This window comes from Acanthochromis polyacanthus, chromosome 5, assembly GCF_021347895.1.
Source record: "Acanthochromis polyacanthus isolate Apoly-LR-REF ecotype Palm Island chromosome 5, KAUST_Apoly_ChrSc, whole genome shotgun sequence".
In the NCBI taxonomy this organism is placed as follows: domain Eukaryota; kingdom Metazoa; phylum Chordata; class Actinopteri; family Pomacentridae; genus Acanthochromis; species Acanthochromis polyacanthus.
In genome coordinates, this window is record NC_067117.1 from 24,201,278 (window position 1) to 24,223,086 (window position 21,809).

General features: G+C 41.6%; 1 protein-coding gene across 1 annotated transcript; it reads left to right on the forward strand.

The window, feature by feature from the left end:
- On the forward strand, window positions 1–20,925 carry mst1rb (macrophage stimulating 1 receptor b). The gene is made up of 20 exons (XM_022221871.2): window positions 1–1,301; window positions 6,080–6,256; window positions 6,338–6,460; window positions 8,435–8,605; window positions 8,708–8,868; window positions 9,486–9,621; window positions 9,749–9,885; window positions 10,228–10,407; window positions 10,605–10,704; window positions 10,842–11,060; window positions 11,164–11,310; window positions 13,169–13,325; window positions 13,513–13,602; window positions 13,726–13,941; window positions 14,055–14,135; window positions 14,274–14,455; window positions 14,599–14,708; window positions 14,811–14,976; window positions 15,183–15,319; window positions 16,851–20,925. Exons 1-20 carry the CDS (start codon window positions 96–98, stop codon window positions 17,080–17,082), a joined length of 4,128 nt encoding a protein of 1,375 aa, XP_022077563.1. The 5' UTR covers window positions 1–95; the 3' UTR covers window positions 17,083–20,925.
- Window positions 20,926–21,809: the final 884 nt, after the last annotated feature.

Here is a 21,809-nt window from a genome sequence, read left to right on the forward strand (position 1 = left end):
GTGTCTGATGTTAAGGATGTTTTTGCCCAGACATCAGACCTGGAGGTAACCCCACGTCATCTGTGCTGTTGCCCTCCCTGCACCCCAGAGTGGAGATGGTCCACTGGGCCACACAGTGGGGGACATGTGTCTGGCTCCAGACTCTGCTAGCCTTTGCTTTGGCCAACTGCCCCTCACTGGCCCCCAGCCCCGTCAACTTCTCTGTGGTGTACACAATGCCCTTCTTCCAGGCCCGGGGCCCCATCCAGAACATAGTCAACAACTCCTTTTACCAGGAAGTGTACGTGGCGTCTCAGAACGTGATCGAAGCTGTCAACAGGAGCTTGGAGAAGGTGTGGGAGCTGCGCACCGGCCCAGTGGGAAGCCCAGACTGTCACATATGCGAATTGTGCGACATTGATAAGGATAACAACTTTATAGAGGACACAAACAATCAAGTGTTGCTGCTGGATACTCTCTTTATGTATTTATATTCCTGTGGAAGTTCTCAGTATGGTGTGTGCTATTTCCACCAGCTGAACCCAGATGGAGAGCCACCTTCTCTCTCTAAATGTTTGTTCAGAGAGGATTCAAACTCTGCTGCTTACTGTCCCGACTGTGTGGCGAGTTCTCTTGGTACCAAAGTCACCATGGTGGAGGAGGGTCACACTATCTACTTCTTTGTTGCTGCCACCGTCAATGACAGTGTGACCCAGCGCTATGGCAGGAAGTCTTTATCAGTTCGTCGACCGCTGGCTACAGAAGATGGTTTCTACAACGATGTGAGAGGCCTGACTGTCCTCCCCAGCCTGCGAAGGACGTACCACATTGAATATGTGTACAGCTTTTTCACTCAGGAGTTTGTCTACTTCCTCTCAGTCCAGAGAGAGAGCCCAGACCTGGACTCGTCTCCATTTCAGACTCGTCTGGGACGCCTCCCGCGGAATGAATGGGAGATGAAGAGGTATCGCGAAGTGATCCTGGAGTGTCGCTTTGAGCCAAAACGCCGGAGGAGGAATGTCGCCAGTGAACCCTATAAGGATGTTGTGTACAACGTGGTCCAGGCCGCCCATTTTGGCAGGGCAGGCCGGGAGCTGGCAGAGGAGCTGGGGGCGGAGGAGGAAGACGACATCCTCTATGGGGTGTTTGCTGTCACCGATGACAACGGGGTCACGGAGCACGACTCGGCCCTGTGCGCCTTCCCCATGGACAATGTGAACAAAGCAATCGTTGATGGGGTGGATGATTGCTGCGAGTCTGGACCTGAGCAGCTCTCCAGGGGGCTCTGCCATTTCCAGCCCTGTGAGAGCTGTCCACATGAGGTGAGAGATCAGTCTACAAACACACACCTGAATAATACGATGTTTGTTTACCAGAAGAACTCACAGTCTCGTTTTCTTCAAGATGGAGCCAGGCAGGTAAATAAAAAGGTAAATTTAGTTGTATGCAGCCAATTAAGATAAGGTGCACTCCCAGCAACACAACACTCACTTTCAGATTTAGATTTCACTTAACACAGAAAACATCAAAAGTGTTCTCATGGACCCGTTCATGTCTACTCCAGACACAAAAATCACAAAGGGAATAGCCTGGCATCTTTTAAAACATGCAAAACAGCTTAGTTCAAACATCGACACACACAGAATAAAGCAGTAACAGATAGTGGATGGATGGTTGGATGTCTGCCGATGTGTTTTTGTGTATTTTTTTTTTTACACCGTGTCCTGGACCCAGCCCAGCCTTTTCCCTCTTTGTTCCCAGTGTTTATACTAAACTAACTGTCTGCTGGTTGTAGCTTCATTTTCAGCTGGTAAGCATGATCATTGGATCTAACTCTTGGCCAAAAAGCAGGCAGACGTTTTCACACCGAAGATGAGCTTTAACCAAGAAGCGGTAAAGTGGTGGTGAAGTTCTGAAAGTGATGAAACAAGCTGATTTAACTGATGAAAGCATAAACACATTCAAATCACTGTCTGATCCTTTGCGGTCATTCGACTGAAAACGATTTTCCACACATACTAGTAGTCACACTATATGGGTTTTGCAGTGGAGAATTCTGATTTTTAAAGAGCAGGATAGACAGTATCGGTACAGTATAGTATGCTGATATCATGTTGTGCACTAAACAACAGCAGATTCCATCTTCTCCTACTACTGGTTTGGTAAACATATTGATGTACTAAATGAATTGTGCACACACTGTACTGTGATAATTTCCAGCTGTCACATGCACTTTCTCTTCTTCAGAGCCTGTTTTGGAAAGTTGCTGGCTAATGTGCGACTTAACACAAACCTAATGTGGTATTTCAGGTCTGCAGACATTTTTTATTTATCACTCCGTTGAACAAGTCAGTGATGATTATGTCAAAAAGGCATTTAACCAACTGATTAATCGGCCCACTAATGGGTCATTCATTAAACATTTGGCCTTTTTAAAAATTTCTGTTTAACCGGAAATGATGAGTTACTTACTCCATTATGTGTCAGATCTTCTAGATGATAGACTTTTGAAAAGCATGCTTTTTAGTGTTTCTGAGAGGTAACATTAAGGTAATTTGCGCTCCATTACGCAGAGGGAATGCAAGCAGAACCACTGAATTAGCAGTCAGTGTGCACTCACTGTTACATCCAAGAAAACAAGGGATACAAATGGGTTTTTGGATGGAAAAATAATTATGGAAAAAGACATCATTATTCAGAAGGAACTGGTGGAATGAGAACTGGATGGAGGCCAGGTGGGAGTGAGGCTGGTTGTCACTTGTTTTCTGCATCTGTTGACTCAATTTCACAAGGCTGCCGGGAAATAGGTTCCTATAAATAGTTAATCTAAAAGAAAAAAGCTTGCGTCATTTCTGCTTGGTGTCAGTTTGTTCTTTGTCCTTTTCAGGCCATGTGTCTGTATTTAAGCATATATTTTTAAATGATATTATAGTGCTGGTTTCTTAAAGTGCTACCGCTATTTCCCCTGGGAAAGATGTTAGTTTATTTCGAGATCACATGCATATTTCCCATAATACTGTTTTGTTGTGTGTTAAATTATACACTACTGCCTGTTGGGGTGAAGGCCAGAGGTTGTGGGATGACTTCATTTTCCTTACTTGCTAAAAGTAAATCCTAAAATTTGCGAACTTAATAAATTCCCATGACTGAGAGTTTCATCGAAAATGCTGTGAGGCTGAATAGATTGAATAATTAAAGCTGGTTTGAATTCAGCTGATAACAGTTTGGGATGAAGTTGTTTCATAAAGTTTGGGGGAACGAAGCCTACTTTAGATGCTAGTTTGCCTTCAGAGGAACACTCTCCTCTCTTGGACTGGTGAACTTTTCTCCTCAGGCATCTTCTGCTGCTTTTGGCTGCTGGTCTGAATGTTGAATAACCTTCCAGCAGGACTGTCCAATATTCTGAAATCCTGTTTCTTCCATTTCTCAGCCGATCAAAACACCTAAGCTGCCAAAAACATCATGTGCACCTCACAGATAATATGCTGCTCTGATTTTGAGTACGTTATTGAATTATTTAGAAGATCGGTCGGTAAAATAATACCTGTTTTTCTTTTAACAAATGAAATATTTTCTTAGATATTTCTAGTGATGTTCTAGTTCATAATTGGTACTAACATCCTTTACAAGTGTTTAACATTGTTTTTTTGGTTGTTAATTGGTATCTTGGCCTTTTATTCTTGCATACATTTCCTTAACTAGAATAGAATAGAATAGAATAGAATAGAATGCCATTTATTGTCACTATACACAAGTACAATGAGATTTAGAGCATCTCCATCAGTGCAAGATACATGTAATAAAAATCACAAAAAAGGATAAGTTAAAACAGTTAAAAAGAATAAAAGTGCATGGTCAGTGTGATATTGCACATTAGAATAGTCCGTATTGCACAGTAGACGGTTTTGAGGTAGTCTGGGGGGGAGGTTTGGAATGTCAGTGCATGTTTGAATTCAGAGTGGTGATGGCTTTTGGAAAGAAACTGTTTTTGAGTCTGTTTGTTTTGGTTCTGATGCACCTGCAGCGCCTTCCTGAGGGCAACAGGACAAACAGGTCGGAACCAGGGTGGAAGTTGTCCTTGATGATGTTTCCTGCCCTTTAAAGGCAGCGGGAGGTGTAAATGTCCATCAGGGAGGGGAGGGGGCAGCCGATGATTTTCTGTGCTGTCTTAACAACCCTCTGAAGCCCCTTCCTGTCTGCCATGGTGCAGCTGCCGTACCACACAGGTTGATTAAATGCAGTTTCTGTCCTTAATCTCTTCAAATAGTGAAGTGTTTTAATTGGGTGCCAGTTGAAACTGAGGTTTAATGTTGCGGAAACCAATTTAAATCCAAGTTATTATAGTCCTCCTCTGGGATTTGGGAGTGAATGACTTCGCCCAATAGCGATGCTGTTTGTGGTTTGTCTTTTCTTTGTCACATCATGACAATGGACGGTGAAAGATTCAAGGATTCCAATGTGTGTTTAGGGCCCACTTAAATTGGAAAATGCAACTATGCCAAGAAAACTATGAAGTGTAAAGTATTTTTTTTTTGTGCTACATCTTGGCTACAGAGGTGCAATCCACTGTTTCCGTGAACACTCCCTTTATTCAAACAGGGATCCACCCTGCTGTGTCTGTAGCTACAGGGCAATCCTCCTGTCAGTAATGCAGCATATAATCATCTATCTCAGCCTCTTATATTATGAAATAATCATATTATCATGACACGCCTCTGGTGCACCTGGGACTTTGCTTCTCGTTGTCGCTGTGGTGACCAGTGCCTGGGCCTGCCATACTACATTTGCAAATTTTCTAATATTTTCCGAGAATTGGGGACCTGCAGGGCATGTGAGCAAACACAAATCGTAAACCACGTGGAGACGTGTGGGAATGACAAGAAAACATGCTCTCACTGTGCCTTCTGTAATGAGTCTGCTGACCTACTATAGATGGACTGTGTTGTTGTTAAATGTAGAAGAAAACCTTTATAATAGGGTTTTGCGATATTGGAAAAAACATTGCGGCATTTTGTTTTTCTGCGATACATATTCCAGTTTAAAAAAACACTTGAATGACTCTCTTAGGAAGGATTAATCATTCAAAATGATCAAAGTGGTCTGGTATTCGAGTGCATCTGCGTCAGAAACATAAAAAAAGATTTAAAAGCTGAAATAAAAGCAATTCGGAAGTTCTCTAAAATTATGTATCACAGGCAAAGCAATCTGTTTGCTTTAGATGGTTCTCTATAGTGCTTTGTGGTGCTGATTTAAATGCTCAAGCTAATTACGAGTGTTGCTTTGTATGGTGACAACAATGGAAAGACACATCTGACAGAGTACCTGTTTTTGGCCAACATCATCCTTTCTATACAACTGGTGTTATGCATGTTACTACAGCCAAATCTGTCCCATGTTTTACAGCATTTCTCTCCTTTATTTGCTGTGCTTATGTGGAACCTGCATGACAACAATAATAGTTAAATAACCACTTAATGCATCAAAAAAATCCTAAAATTGGAGTAAAATATTTTCAACCACACAGATTTCTCTTTTGAATTAGTTATGGGAAATGAGAACAAGCAAGTTTTCTTTTTGTATAAGGCATCAAAAAAAGTTGTTTTCTTTCTTTACGTTGTCTGCTACTAAACCACTCAAACCATGAATCTAACTGATTAGCCAAAACTCAGCCTGCACTTCGTAGCCTTAAACCTTCAACACACGGCCTTCAGCAGCAGATGGAGTTTGTATACTCAGCTGTCATGAGGATGGATTCGATCCATGCTGGCTAATAAGTTAAGCATGAAAATTCACTCTTTAGCCATTAATAGGAATTGCACAAAAATGTGACTCACTGACCACTTACTATCCTTTTCTGCAAACAAAGCCCCATGACTACTGAGCAAACTTCATTGAATAAAAGCTTAAATAAAGGACCTTGTGTTGAGATTGTTGAGTCTTCTCAGCTGTTTCTTGAGTCTGGACTGTTGTCTATGACTTTTCCATTAATCTCGAGCTACACAGACACTCTTGGCACTACTAGCTTAAATACAACTGACTGAATCTTCTGCCTCATGTTCTCCTTTGCTACTTCCTTTGCTGCCTGTGGCCTTGCTACTAGAGCATGGAGAACAACGCCACATGCAGAGACCATCCCACCATGGTGTCCAAGCCTTACTACCGAGTTGACCTCTTCAACAGACAGATGACCGACGTCCTGCTCACCTCTCTGCTGGTCACAACCATTGAGAACAAAACTGTTGCCCACATTGGAACCTCAACTGGACGCCTGCTTCAGGTATATGGCATCATTCAAAAAAAAAATGCAGGACTTTTTTTGGGTATCTGCTACTAATAATTTGTTGTGTCATTTTGGCAGCTTGTACTGACAAGATCCAGCCCTGTTATCTTTGCCAACTACTCCTTGGTAGAGAACCAGAGAGTTTCGTCCATTGCTGCAGTGTACTCTTCAGAGTATCTTCTCTTCGTGGTTGGAGACAAGGTACAGTCCCTTTACACTGAATCTAAATGAGACTGTGGGAATTTTTTAAGCTGATGACAGGAACTTCTGGTGGTTGTGAACTTTCCTCTCACTCTTTAAAGACATTTCTTTGAGGTTACATTACAATTACAAATGACTTGGTGAACGTGACGGATTGTCTGTCTGTGACCCTGTGATGCTCTGGAGACCTTTGTGGGTGTTTTCCTGCCTTCTACCCAGAGCATGCTGGGATACAGCGTGACCCATGTGACCTTGAGAATGAATTAGTGGCTAAAGAAAATCAATGAACTTGATATGACCCTGTAGTCTGGGGCAGGATGGATATTAGCGGCTGATAGTGGATCGGTAATCACATGGGTCTCCTGGTGCTCAGGTGGGATGGCAGGACTGCTACCCTGGGAAATTAAGCTCCTCTGGACTCATAATCTTTTAATTTCTGCGGTAAGGATAGGCTGCAGTCTAAGATATTCCCTCTAAGAAAACACTTCTGTTTAAATCTTTCAAAATGGTGCGAATAACAATTATTAATAAATACGAAAGTGTGAAAGATGCCCAGCTGATGTGTCAAGTGATTATTTTGATTATGCCTATTTCATTTTTTTTTTTTTTTTAAATAATAATGCCGTAGAGTGCAAACTGAAGAGATGAGACGTGGTCAGTTCAATTTCAATTGCTTTACATATTCAACTCAATTTACATAGTTTTTTGTTGTTAATTTGTTGTTAAACTGGTGTGGTTTGCAGACCTAATTTCAGCACTAGGAGCTGTTCAGGTGACCATTTTAAGAGCCTGGTGTTGAATGAAGCCAGTGCCAGTTTACTGGTCCTTCTGCATGGAAGGAATCAGTTATTCAGTAGTAAATGATGTCATTTCAGTGGAATTTAAATGAGTTTTATGTTAATGATAGATAGATAGATAAGCAAAGGTTCTGCTCAACATGTATGCAAATACCAAAAATCATTTCCAACAGATGCAGGCCTTTTTGCCATATTTTAGTCTCTTTTATGTACATTTATGTTTATTACTTCATTTTTGTCATTTCTTGTTCTGTTTCTATGATCTTTGACTTCTATTTCTGTCTCTTTCTAGGTATATTTTATTTTATTTATTTACCTGTCTCATTTCATTTAGTTTTAATTCATTTTATCTCATCTGGTGTTTGCTCACATGTTAAATTGTGCAGCGTTTCCTCAGTTCCTCAATCCCTGTGCTTTAGAGTCCTTTATTTCTTATTTGATTTTTGGGGTGGGAGGCTGTTTGTACTGTTTTATTCCACTTTTTCATTGTATTTGTATGAAAAATCCATTCCCCCATTATCTATACACCGCTTAATGCTTATTAGAGTCACTGGGGGGCTGGAGTCTATCCCAGCTGACTTAAGGAGAATGCAGGTCACCAGTCTATCACACATGGAGACAAACAAACACACTCACATTCACACCTACAGACAATTTATAATCACCAATTCACCTCAGCATGTTTTTGGAAACTCTAAATTGCCCGTAGGTGTGAATGCGAGTGTGACTGTTCGTCTGTACATGTAGCCCTGTGACAGACTGGCGACCTGTCCAGGGTGTCCCCTGCCTTCGCCCGAGTCAGCTGGGATAGGCTCCAGCACCCCCCGCGACCCTAGTGAGGATAAAGCGGTGTATAGAGGATGGATGTTTTTGGAAAGTTGGAGGAACACGGAGAACTCGGTGAAAACCGTGGCTCTTCTAGCTGAGACGTTTGTATGAAAAGTGCTATGTATCAATAAATAAAGTCTGAATGATGTTAGCATAACATTCATGAAGATGAATGAAGAATGTAGTTTCAACATGTGAGATATGAGTTGATTGTGAAACTCAATGTGCAGTAAAAGGATGGATTTCACTGAGAAGGGACAAGAGGAACATTTCTCATGCCATCTATTTAGAATCACATTATTGAGAGGAAGAAAATGACAATGTGGGATTTAATTTGTTATTTTGTCAGATGATTCAGGTGCCTCAGAGAGGACCGGGCTGTCAACACTTCATGACTTGCGCTATGTGCCTGACGGCCCCAAAGTTCATGGGCTGTGGTTGGTGTTCTGGAGTTTGTTCGTGGGAGAGCGAGTGTCACAGCCGCTGGAGGAACGAGTCCTGCCCTCCTGGGATCACTGGGGTGAGATTTGGTCTGTAATCCAGGATATGAGCATGTCTTTGTGCAACGAATAAAAATGTTCAGTTTCAAGGTGGTACTATACATTCTGCTTTATTGACGCAGTTCTTTCCACGGACTGCTCCCCCTGATGGTCAAACAGAGTTGACTGTGTGTGGATGGGAGTTCCAGTCGCCCATAAGACCCGCCATCACCTCCAGAACCCATCAGGTCCGACTGGGACAGACGGCTTGTACTGTGCTTTCAGCCAAGAGCAACAACACGCAGTGAGTCACTTTTAGGATTCCATCTGAAGTACAGTCTGTTCATACCATAGTCATGTTGTGGAAAATTCACTCTGAAGTTTGTTTGTTTTTGCACTAGAAGAAGGAAATAAATTCTTGTTATTTAAGAAAATAGAGCAGATTTGCTGCACTGTGATCTAATCCATTCATGGTACTGTTAATGAAAATATTAAACTCTCCTTCAAACATCAATGCAAAAAACCGACTAAAACGTTTAAACTGCCACCACAATTTGGTGTGTGCAGTGCTTTGAGCTAAAAGATAATGTGTCCAACGCATTCTTATAAATAACCGTGAAAATGCTAGCGTGCTGATATTTAAAAGGTGTTTTTCGTACCATGTTGACCATCACGGTTTAACATTCGCTAATTACAAAAAAAAACTTCATTAAGTTTATTACAAAGAAGTTGATCGATCCAACTTAAAAGCAGCAGCAGCAGCAGCAGCAAAGGTAACCTACTGAAATAAATGGAAATTCTGTCCCCCTGCTGCTGTCTGACAGTCTTAATCCACCATGAAATTAAATTGTCACTGGTGTAGCAGGAGCTGTATTTGCCACAGACATGCTGACACAAGGGTTTTCTTGTGCTGTACTCCAGCCTCGTGTGTAAGATTCGCTCTGGGGCCACTGAGCTGTCCAAACCAGTCAACATTACGGTGGAGGTCCACGAGGGCAAGGTGGAGGGCCGCTACTCTATTGACGGGAAGGCAGAAATCCCAGGGTTCACATTTGTGGTAATCTTTGCTATTTTTGTGATCATTACAGAATCTGAAAATATTCCTTCATTTCATCCACTGAGTATTAAAATCTTTTATTCAAATGTGTTTGCTTTACCAAAATAATGAAAAACTGTCCCTCCAGATTCCCAACATCACAGAAATCCAGCCCAACTATGGGCCTCGCGTTGGGGGAACGCTCATCACAGTGACTGGGCCTCACTTGAATGCTGGAAAGACCAGGAAAGTCACGCTGAATGATGTGCCCTGCCCTATCAAGAGGTCTGGAAATACATTTCTTTATCTGTTTACATCCCATTTACCTCAATTTTAGTGTTTGATTACAGGTTTACTTCATTGCCCTACTCTCTAGAGATCTGGAAGATGAGAAGCTACTCACGACGTTTTTATTGCCATGACCTGTTAGGCAAACTTGTTCCAACTTGTTTAGAGAGCAAGTATGGTTTATAAGCTTCATGCTGAAGAGTAAAAGAGTGACTCACCGCTAAGCTATTTTCTCCTGTAAATCCTATGATCACATAAAATACATTTTTAAGCATAGAGCCTTTTGATTTGCTGCAGTTTGTCTGCTGTGGTGTGTTATTTATCTCCGTCTCTTCTCAGAGTCACAAAGCCCAAAGGCAACGTGTCTTCTATCATCTGTCTGTCCCAGCCCATCTCAGAGGTGAGGGATGTTCCTCTGAGTGTTTTCATCGACAAGTCTCCTGTCCTCACTACAAAGGTGTTTTACTACAAAGAAAACCCGGAGATTACAGCTGTTCTGCCTGACTGTAGCTTTGACAGGTATTCAATGGAGCTCTTAGCAAAAACAGCTGTTATGTGTGCATATTTTGACCTGGAAATCAGCCTTTTTTATCAAGATAAAGTGAATAAAATGGGAAAAATAGTATTTAGAGTGCACATTTGAATCTTTTTCTTACCTATATCATAGGAAAACATGTTTGTTTCTGTTTCTAACAATATAAACGTGCCTCTTGTAGGGGTTCAAAGATTGTGATTGAAGGACAGAACCTGGATTCTGTTTATTGCACCATCATCCGCTTTAAACCCAATGAGAGCCACCTGAAACCAGTGACAAGGGTACACTGTTCATCATCAATCAAAGCAGATACATTGAAATGCATTTTTTCACATTTGTAGAATTACTTGATTTCCCTTTACAGTGATATGCTCATATTGCCCTACATGTAGCAGTAATTAAAAATGTTTTGTTCCAGGAGTGCATAGGCAAGTCCCTGCCCACAAGGATGGAATGCGTCACTCCTGTGTTTCACAGAGATGAGACTGAGGAAGGAGAGCTTTCGTTTGACATGGACGGAGCATTGGGCCTCTGGAACAAAGAGTTCTCCTATCACCCCTACGGCGAGCCCATACCGTTTGAAACTGAGGGACATGTACTAAGTTTGTACCCTGGGTTTGATGAAGTGTCATTACATGTAAGTTGTGAGGTTTTTTTTGCATTTAATTACTGATAGAAATCTATGTAAGTTTTTTTAATTTTAAATGTCTCATAAATGGATTTGATCCCTGTTTTCACAGCATCAAAAGCTGAACCTGGTGAGCTCCTGTATGACCATTATAATGACAGTGGCTGGTGTTGATTGTGATGCTAAAGTCCTGGATAATGAGATAACCTGCAGGATCCCCAAAAACATGACTATTCCCAGCGAAGGACTCCCAGTAAAGGTTGGTGAGACTGGATGTAAAAATGAGATTAAAGACAGATTTACTTTCAGTAAACATGGAACGTAATGTTGTCTGGGTCGCCTGTCTGAGAAGTCACTCCTGTACTTCTGGTAGCTAACTATATTTAGCTAGAGATGATAGGCAGATATCCTATGTTTTGTTTTAAATTTCTCTAGCTAATTTGTCAGATGGAGCATATTCCATCCATCTGTTTTCTATACTGTCTAAATCCTGTAGAGGGTCGTAGGGGCTTGAACCTATTTCAGCTGACAGTGAGCAAGATCATCACACTGCTAAGCCAGAGAGACAGACAACCATGCACGCTCAGTTTCCCCAGTTAACCTACTGTGCAGGTCTTGGAGAGGAATTCAGAGCATCTAGAACATGCAAAATCGACACATAAAGACCCCAGCTGACCAGCAGGGTTCAAACTAAGAACCTTCTGCTGTGGGGCAACAGTGCTAACTGTGATGGAACATATTCTAAAAAAAATTACACTTTCATTTTCTACACATAAACACAGGATTTATTGGACATGTAGCTGGTCTGCATGCTCACAGCAAGCTCAGTCATAAATGCTACCCTTCTAAGTTAGTAGTGTATGCTTAGATTTATTCTCACCATAACCAAAATGAGAAAAATGACACAACTCTCACTTCTGCATGATAATTATGAGACCACTTCTGAAGTTTACTTGGGTCAAGACATGGAGATTAGATTCAAGGAAGTCTGGCCAAGAAGAAGTCCAGCACTTAAAACCAGTAAAAGAACAATGTGTCATTGTCTGTGTGGCTTGAACAAATTGGATTTGTGTCAGTAAGCTTTAATGGTGCCAGAACCAGGCAAACTGTCTCTCAATAGTTTCCAGCATACACTGTATACAAATGATCAAAGTACCCGTCTAGTTTGAAAGTGAAGCCAATGCAAAAGTGCCTTACACCTGCATTCTCTTTAACACCGGCAAGAGGGACTCCTCTGGTTACAAAATTAAGTCTGATTGTATACAAGTCTGTGAGAAAATGACCTAACTTCTCAGTTGATTTATTTACTCAGTAAACATTTTCCTAACTCGTTCATGGTTTCAATTGTTAGTTTCAAATTTTGTTCAAAACAGCATGATGTTAATTTTGTGATTTATCATTCATTTTGTAGTAAGATGGATGATAAAGTTGGGTAGGTGTTGAAGTGTGACCACCTTGTTGTTACTATCATACTGACCTCCATGCTGTCAGATCCACCTGTCATTCATCATTGCTGGTTTCAAATAATGACAGTAAATAATGATGCCAATGACCATATTCCAAACTTGAGGCTTCAGGAGCGTAGTCCACATATCAGTAAGTGATGTCATGCTGACAAAGTCCATCTTTTATACACAATCTAAGATCTCCGTTTTTTTTTTCTAAGCAAAGCTAAGCAACTGCTGAACATAATTTCATATTTAGCTTCACAACATACAGGCAAACATAACAAGTACATTTACCAAAATTAAAATTTTTCTAAAAACTAGTCACCTTTTGAAATTAATATTGAGCAAACTATTAATCAATGCAGGATTAAGGAAAGTACCCGTGCCTGAAATTCAATCTTCAAATGGTTAAAATCACACTGCTGCTACCACAGATCAACTTTGAACTTACTCCTCAATTTTAAATTATACAGTTACACTCATAAAAAGTAGCTTTAGACTCACATACAGGATTCAGACCTTTACAGTTATTATTACATGACAGAAAATACAGTTTGAAACTTATAAATGTATGCGTTCCTGGAACACAAGAAGAAAAAGCACTGTATGCAGTCACAGATCTGCAAAGCCAATAATGCTTCATTGTGTGTGATGGACTCTGTTTTCTAGATCTCCATCAATGGACAGGTCCACAATGTTGGCACAGTGGTGAGAGTCAGCAACCACTACATGGTGGGGATTGTTCTGGGCATCCTGGCTGCTCTGGTTGCCGGGGCGGTGCTGGCGTTTGTTGTCATGAAGCACTTGAGGAAGAAGAAGAAGAAAGGTGAGTGCTTCTCTTCTCTGCTGCATGGACCTTGATCAGACTTGTTTATGCAACTGCTGCCAGGTGTGGGAGGCAACTTGGGATGAACTAGTCTTTCAACTAGAACATCTCAAGTCTTGCATAGGATGTACATGTGTTCTTCTTCTGGGGTTGATGATTAAAAACAGTGTTGTGAAATATTTTCCAGCTTCCATGGTAGAGACACTTTTGTCCCACAGTGCTAACCGCTCTGGAACAAATAACGTGGAGCTGTCGCCTATTGGAGACTACAGAAGAGGTGACTGTCTAACTAAGCACATATAATACTCTCCTCCTTAATATTACTTGCTGTTAATTTCTTTCTGGCACAAACACCTTCACAACTCTTCGTAATAACCCTCTCTATGTGGACTTTTACCAGTAGTATCCCTGAATCCTCCAACCCCTCTGGTAGGATCCGTGGTGTTCCCCAGCCGGGCCTATGCTGCAGGTAGCATAGATCCAACCCTCACTCCCCTCATGCCTGCAGAAAAGATTTCTATCTCCAGTTTTAGGCCAGAGCTGCTGGAGGAGGTGAAGGATGTTCTTATTCCTGCTGAGATGCTGATTGTTCAGCATCATCTGATCATAGGGAAGGGTAGGAAACCCCTCTGCCTGCATCTTAATGAAAAGAACTTGTTTTGGAACCTGAACTATATTGCACTTTGAGGGAATAGTAACAGTCCTTCTACCTGTCTGTTTTTCCCGCAGGCCATTTTGGAACTGTCTATCATGGCTACTTCACAGACTCCACCAACAGAGAAATCCACTGTGCTGTCAAGTCTTTGAATAGTTGAGTATCATCTGCTTCTTGGGAACGATCAGAAAGTCTTTGCTGTGGAACACATTGCCAGTGTATCAGTAATATTCTTCAAAATTGCAATTTCACTGCCCATTTTAAATAATCTTTACATGTGTGTGTGTCATCAGGAATAACAGACGTTGAGGAGGTGGAGCAGTTTCTGAAGGAAGGCATCATAATGAAGGGTTTCCACCACAGCAATGTGTTGTCTCTGCTTGGCATCCTGCTGCCACAGGAGGGGCTCCCTCTAGTGGTGCTGCCATACATGAAACATGGGGACCTGCGGCACTTCATACGCTGCGAGAAGAGGGTGCGATAGCCGCATTAAAACAGTGGAAATTCATCACCTGATTTATTTATAACCATCTGTTACCTACAATCTGTTTGACTGTTTAATATTCAGATTTGTTTGACTGCACTGTTTTTTGCCATGTGTTTGCTGGACTTGTTTAGAACCCCACTGTCAAGGATCTGATTGGCTTCGGGCTGCAGGTTGCCAAGGGGATGGAGTATTTGGCTCAGAAGAAGTTTGTGCACAGAGATCTCGCTGCACGCAATTGCATGTGAGCACCAAAATATGCACACAAATCAGCTGTTTATTCACTGCCATTCCACCTGAATTTCTCTTTCGCGGCACTAATCTAATTTGCTTTTTCTGCCTGTAGGCTGGACGAGTCGTATACAGTGAAGGTGGCGGACTTTGGCATGGCCAGAGATGTTTTTGATAAGGAGTACTACAGTGTTCAAGACCACAGGAAGGCCAAGCTGCCTGTCAAGTGGATGGCCATTGAGAGTCTGCAAACACAGAAATTCACCTCCAAGTCAGATGTGGTGTGTATATAAAGATTCATGACAGGATAACAACCGTCACAGCACTGTTTACAAAGTTTTTAGCTGTGGAGTTCAATGTATAATGTACTAGTCTTGCAACATTCAAGATCTGAACAGTATTATACTTTGGTCCTATTACATTGTTTGCATTCAAAGACATCTAATAGTATAATTTTCTTGGCTAACTTCTGGCTGTCCTGATGCAGTGGTCCTTTGGAGTTCTGATGTGGGAGATGCTGACCAGAGGAGCCAGCCCATACCCAGAAGTGGACCCATATGACATAACACATTACTTAATGAAGGGCAGGAGGCTTCCCCAGCCGCAGTACTGCCCTGACCCTTTGTAAGTAGCAGAAATTATAGCATTATATAACCACCACTGTCGATTCACATAAGAAGTTTTTGTAAGTGATGGTATTGTTTACGAACATGTATCAGTTGTGTAACTGCACAGAATTAAGGATTGTTTCAGGATGACTATTAATACTTCAGTAAAAGTAGTACAGATTTATAGCTACAAGGCAAAATGCAATTCAATTTTAGTTATATAGCGCCAATTACAGTCAAATTGTCTCAAGACGCTTTACAGAACCCATATGCCTGACCCCCAGAGCAAGCCCAAAGGCGACAGTGGCAAGAAAAACACCCTTTCAACAGGGGGAAAAACCTTGAGCAGAACCCAGCTCTTTTTGTGGGGGGACCCTTCTGCCTGCTGGCTGGGCGGCTTGAGAGACACGGAAGAGAGGTGGAGAGGTAGAGAGATAGAGAAGTAGAGGAGAGAGGAGGGGGGGAACAGGGAAGATAAAACACACAATTTGATACATGCTTGATAAGACAGATGATGCATACAAAGTAGAAGCTAACATTGAAACTGATTCATAGAGAAGAAGATTCCGGCACAAAGTCCAAATAGTGATAACAAGATGTTCAAATGGTCACTCAGTAGCGGCAAATGCGTAAATCGTCCACTACTCTGTATTCCATCATGGTTAAGCAATGCCATGTTGGAGTTAATTTGTATGGTGCTTCTTTCCTGTCACACTTCACTTTTTCCATTTTAATGATAAATCCCTTGGACAATAAGCTTTTGCTCACCAACCGAAAGAGTGATGGAGAATAAATGAGCCATTCATAACCCTTGTCACACATCCCACTTTGGCTTGTGCTCATGGAAAGTGTCACCAAGGCACTCATGTAGCCACCTACAGCTAGAACATTATGGGTAATTACACTTGTTGGGTAATACACTTACTTCTTTGCGTGGTGAAAGTTTGAGGAGAATGTGAATATCGCTGATATGTCTGTCCTTTCAACATGAGACGAGTACTATTAGGCAATTGACTCACTATAGCTAATACCAAAGGTGACGAAATCTGCCTACCAGCACTTCTATATGTCACTAATCAACATGCTCTGTGTTGTTTGTTTATCCTGTACAGGGGTAGAAACATTTAGTCACATTACAAAGATTATGTGCAGGCCTATTTCCATCACTGCTTGCACACCAACCAGCCACATATAAACTTCAGAAGTGCTGGTGGACTGGGGGGTTTCTTTTTGTAGTCTTTATGCTAAGCTAACTGCTCACTCCTGATACATGTTTGCTGCACAGAACGTAAATAAGCATATCTCCTGAATTCTCCAAGTTTTACAAGGACTTGTTGACTTTCAGAGCATAGTCTGTACATGCTATGGAGTCCTTAAAGGATGATTATTCAGGCACAATAGGCAAAAACACCTGTGTACGAAGACTGTGAGTGTGTAATGTTTTAAAAATCCATTAACCCTCACACTAATGGTATGCTTCCTTTGTCTGTAAACTCTGGGAATGTCTAAAGTGATATCTCAGTCAGACTGCACCAATGTTTTTCCAGGTATAGCATTATGCTCCAGTGCTGGGACCCCGATCCAGAGTTGAGGCCCAGTTTTGCTACACTGGTGTCGGCCGTCTCCACCATCTTATCAGGGCTGGAGGGGGAACACTACATCAGTCTTAATGTCACCTACGTCAACCTGGACCAACCACGGCCCTACCCCGCCCTTACAGAGTCTGCCGATGAGTACGACTCCACAGATGTTGAAGACTCAGGTTCAGTCTCTTCCTGATCCAACCTCTCCTCCTCTCTCGACTGTAAACTGGTATTGGTGCTAACAGCAAGAGCACACAAAAACCTCTGCCATGCCAAGCCAGTGTCTTTACCTCAAAGGATCTGAAACAGAGATGCTGGCTTTTGTTTGAGTGCATGAAACTGATAGTGAGATGCTTTCAGCTGGATTAGCCAAGAGGGTTGACCTAGACCTCATGTCTGGGGGATCACAGGGTCTGTGAGCCAAAGGGAAGAGAGGAGATTAAAATAAACTAGAAATATTCATCATTGTAAAAACTACCGCCAGGCTCATACAACATGATAGACCACTGCAGGAGTTTACAGGCCATTTCAGGGTGGGTTGAAAGTTTGAGTGTGTTTAGACCACAAGAATTGCATCAGTGAGCCTCTTTTTGGGCCATTTTTGCGATAGAACAAGTACAAACATAGGGGTAGGTACTTCTGGATAGCCCTGAAACACAGGTGTGCTGGTCTCAATACTGATTGGCTAATCTCAGAGAAGGAAAATACTGATTGGTTAAATGTGGGGAGGACAACAACCGCCATTTTCTGTCCTTGCAACGTCCTCATGGCGTTGCAGTTTCACCATATAGGTGAACAGAACAAACATTCAATTGTTTTATGTTCTGTGAGCTCATAGCACTCGAGTTATGTCCTGTAGCTACTCTTTGTTTTGGTGCTCTCTGAGTTAACTTTGCTGTCTAAGCTGTTGGATCCTACACTGCAATTGGAAAAATCCATCCATCCATTCTCTGGGGTATTCAACTAAAATTCAAAGTGGTCCAGTCTGAGAAAATGTATTAAAGCAAAGGTCCATCCATCCATCCTCTATACACCGCTTTATCCTCACTAGGGTCGCGGGGGGTGCTGGAGTCTATCCCAGCTGATTCGGGCGAAGGCAGGGGACACCCTGGACAGGTTGCCAGTCTGTCACAGGGCTACATATACAGACAAACAATCACCAATTGGAAACAGAGAACCTGAAAATGTTATTATGATGCTGTTCTTGTAAACTTTTGTGGTACCTTGTGTCTGCTTCAAGTTCCTGCAGTGAAAAGCCATCTAGTGTTGGAAGCGTTGGAGATCTGTTGAAAAAGCTAACGTTAATGTTAGCCTTTTAAAATCATGACAAGCACATTAAGGATCCCACTTATCTGCTGGTGTCAGCATGTGCTCAAGAACTCATATAGTGCCATCAAAATATATGCATTAAATAAAGAAAACATGTTACTGATTGATACCAGTGACAAAATCACTATAACTAGTCTTTAATAGTACATTAGCTACTGACTAGTTAGAATTAGTTAGAAATGCCTCAATAAAACTCTGAAGAAGTTCTGTCAAAGTCCTTAAATGGAAGCCTCACCACTTGCCAGCCATCTTGGTAACAATCCCAGGCAGTTATTTTGGGCTAACAAGACCACTTTTCAGTCTGAATGAATGGGTAGAGAGCCATTACTGCAATTTCAAAGATCATATACAAAAACTGCAGATGATACATAAAAACAGGATGCGAGGTGTGTAATCATCAGTCAGACATCATGGGGAGGAGAGCGTAATGACAGGCTTATCTTAATAAACATGACTTTTAGCTCTGATAGAGCTCAGAATTCATCCAGAGAAGCTTTGATGCAAATAAGTACACCGTATAAACCTAGAATATATAGGGAACAGCTGACCCGTCTGATGCTTAGAGCAACACAGAACATTATTTATCGTCAGATCCTGTGTTAATGAAGTTATAGCTGCTGTGCCATGTGTGTAAAGAAGCAGTTCCTGCTGCTGTGTGATGCTGCAGGTATTTAATAAAGTCAAAGGAAAGAATCTGACACACAGTCATCTGTGGGCAAACAGGACATGAGTAGGTGTATCCTGCAAAATCCAGAATTACACTCAGTGACACCTAAACAACATAAATAATAAACATCAATACAACCCTTTCAGACCTGCCGGAGCTACATTAATAGCCGTATTATGAGATATATCAATATGTTATGTAGTAGATACTTGTGGGTGCAGAGCTACCTGGATATACGCTGGAGCTTTATTAACACCTGCTGGGTCCTCTGGATGATGTGTGAACTTGAAAGACCCAAAACAGGAAACATCACTGATGATGTAACCAGGTGCATCAATATGATATACTTTATGTTAAAAGAAATCTAATAAACAACATGGGTTGCAAAATAAAAGCAAGACAAGGGAAATTGATTTGCAGTGGTGCACACCTCTGCTGACTAAAGATGCACAAACTGAGGCTTTTGAACAGTTTTCATTGTGAACTAATCTCTGTGTAGAAATATGAAGAATATCCTGAAACACTGGAAGGTGCTGCAGTTGCTATAAAAAGTAACTTTACTGCCTATGATACATCCATGGGATGTATATAATGTGCAACAACATATTCTTCCCTCCATACAACATTCCAAATTAAGTTTCTGGCTGTTACATTAATTTTGAGGAACAGAAAAGAGCTCACTTATAAATATTCAGGGAAAGAAACCAGAGGTGACTAGCAGGACCAATAGGATTGACCAAAGCTGTATATTTGGGACCATTGGAGCATTAGCTTCTCTAATTTAGTAGCATAAAAGGAAGTGATGCATGCAAACATCTTTAGAATTGGCTTGCAGAGCCCGATGTTTCCCAGACTTGAGATCCACAATTACACCCTTCTGATTACGCACAATACCAGATGGCAGCAGTAAGCTCAAAACAGCATCTTTAAAGTTTGATAGACATGTAGTTTTGCATTTTTTAACTGGTAACAAATCTTGTCATGATGCATCTAATCGATTGTACTGTCTTGTAAACAAAAAAAAAACAACCTGTTTTCTTAAATCAGCCTACAAGTTGACAACCCAGCTCACAATGATTGAGTTTGTTCAGATCTTCCAAAAGCAGTTTTCCAATGAGTGAGATCTGGTTACAAGCAAAGGCTAAGTAGGTAACCACATCTCACAGATTTCATGCTTTTTCTTGTACTACCTACAAGATATATAGTGTATATATGTTTATGCTGACATTCCTGCATTTGCTTTTAATTCTTTTGCAGTGTAGTGATTATACTGTATATTTTGGATCAAACTTCTAGAAGCGAAAATGTTGAATACAATGTTGTGAAGGAAATCACCATATTGCTTGTATTTCTGACTAAATGTCTTTGAGATAGTGTAATTAAATATTTATTTGTTTATAGATTTGCTCTCATGCTGTGGACTGTGAGTAAATATGAGAATTTAGGCAAAGTGCCATGTGCACTTGCTTTATGTCACACACTATTGCTTTCCTTAATGGATGTTCTGTACAGTGAGTGTGTAATTATGCCGTGTGCTGAACTCCTTTACTGCAGTTTTCCACCAGAGGTCAGTATTTTGTTAAAAGTTTACTGCATTGCCACTAACCTGCTCCTGAAGATGTTCCATGCAACATGCATCCAGAAGTCTCTATGTGTGGTGTTTTCATTATTTTCGCAGTAGCATAGCAACATGGCTGACCCAGGTTATCCCCCCCCCCATCTCTGAAAAGCAACCAATAAGCCCTCTAGATGCCACATAAGATATTAAAAACAGTCAAGAGCACTACGACAACACACAGCAGACCATGCAGGCATGTTTTCCTCTTTTCCTCCTCTTTCATTTGTTCCTCCTGCAGACATTTGGCAGGAGAAAATGACTTTTCAATTAAATGAGCTGAAGAAACAGCCAACATACACGAACCATCTGTCAATCTCGCCAATAAACCAAACAAATGTCTCACCAACGTACAGTAGCAAGTCCCAGCGCTGCAAACAGACACCATACACACACTTTCCACACAACAAAACCGGAGTCGAATAAAACCAGAGGGAAATAGACATCATAAAGTTCTGTCTTTTTTTCATGCTGCCAAGAACAAAAGTCAATCCCTGCATGGTGGGACCTTTGATTCAGACCGAGAGAGTGAGCCCAGCTTATGTTGTCAAAATGTGTGGTGTGTGCGTGAGTGTGTGAGTGTGTGTGAGGCCACGCTTTGCAGGGCAGAAACCCACCGGATCCACAGGAGAGAGAAATCAAGACAGCAATGATCCCCGCTTCCTCGCTCTCCTCTTTCTATCCTGTTCCCTGTTGTATTATCTGAGCTATAAAAAGTGTGGAACCTGTGAAGAGAGCTGCTGCTGTCAGTTGTGTGACCATCTCAAGCCTCATATCTTTTTTTTTTCCCTGAGATGGGTTCACCATTGTGCTTCATACTACAAGCCTTTGATGTGTATCTCCCACATTAACATTTACAGTATTTCTTCCTTCCTTTCTCATTGATATGGACTTCAACACAAAAGCACAAAGGACCCTTAATGTTGTGAGGATGTGTGATTTACGTCCATGTGCTGTATGTGCTGTGTGGCAGCCTCATCAGAAGGAACATGAATAACCAGTGCTTGAGTGCTGTGTCAAGTTTTGGAGGGAGGAAAAGCAATCTGTGCAATTGGCCATGTGAACAAGACTTTTTGAAACTGGTAGGCTAATTATTTCCATTGCTATGTGATGATGGCACACTCACAGACAAGTGCTGGAGGCGAACTGGGAGCTCTTGGATTCTGTTCCAGTAGGATCTGGCTTTAAAAAGTCAAGTGAAAGACCCTATGGAAGCAGTGAGGTAACACGCCCATCGTATGCACAGCCAGGAACAGCTATAGAGGTCCTTTCAGACACATTCACCATTTGCATTCAAACAAGCTTATTTCGC

Bases quoted from the DNA above. Each gene is read 5' to 3' on its own strand.
- mst1rb (XM_022221871.2), top strand. From the start codon at position 96: ATGGTCCACTGGGCCACACAGTGGGGGACATGTGTCTGGCTCCAGACT. The intron at 14,136-14,273 runs GTTGAGTATCAT...GTGTGTCATCAG, and splicing joins TGCTGTCAAGTCTTTGAATA to GAATAACAGACGTTGAGGAG. The intron at 14,977-15,182 runs GTGTGTATATAA...GTCCTGATGCAG, and splicing joins TCACCTCCAAGTCAGATGTG to TGGTCCTTTGGAGTTCTGAT.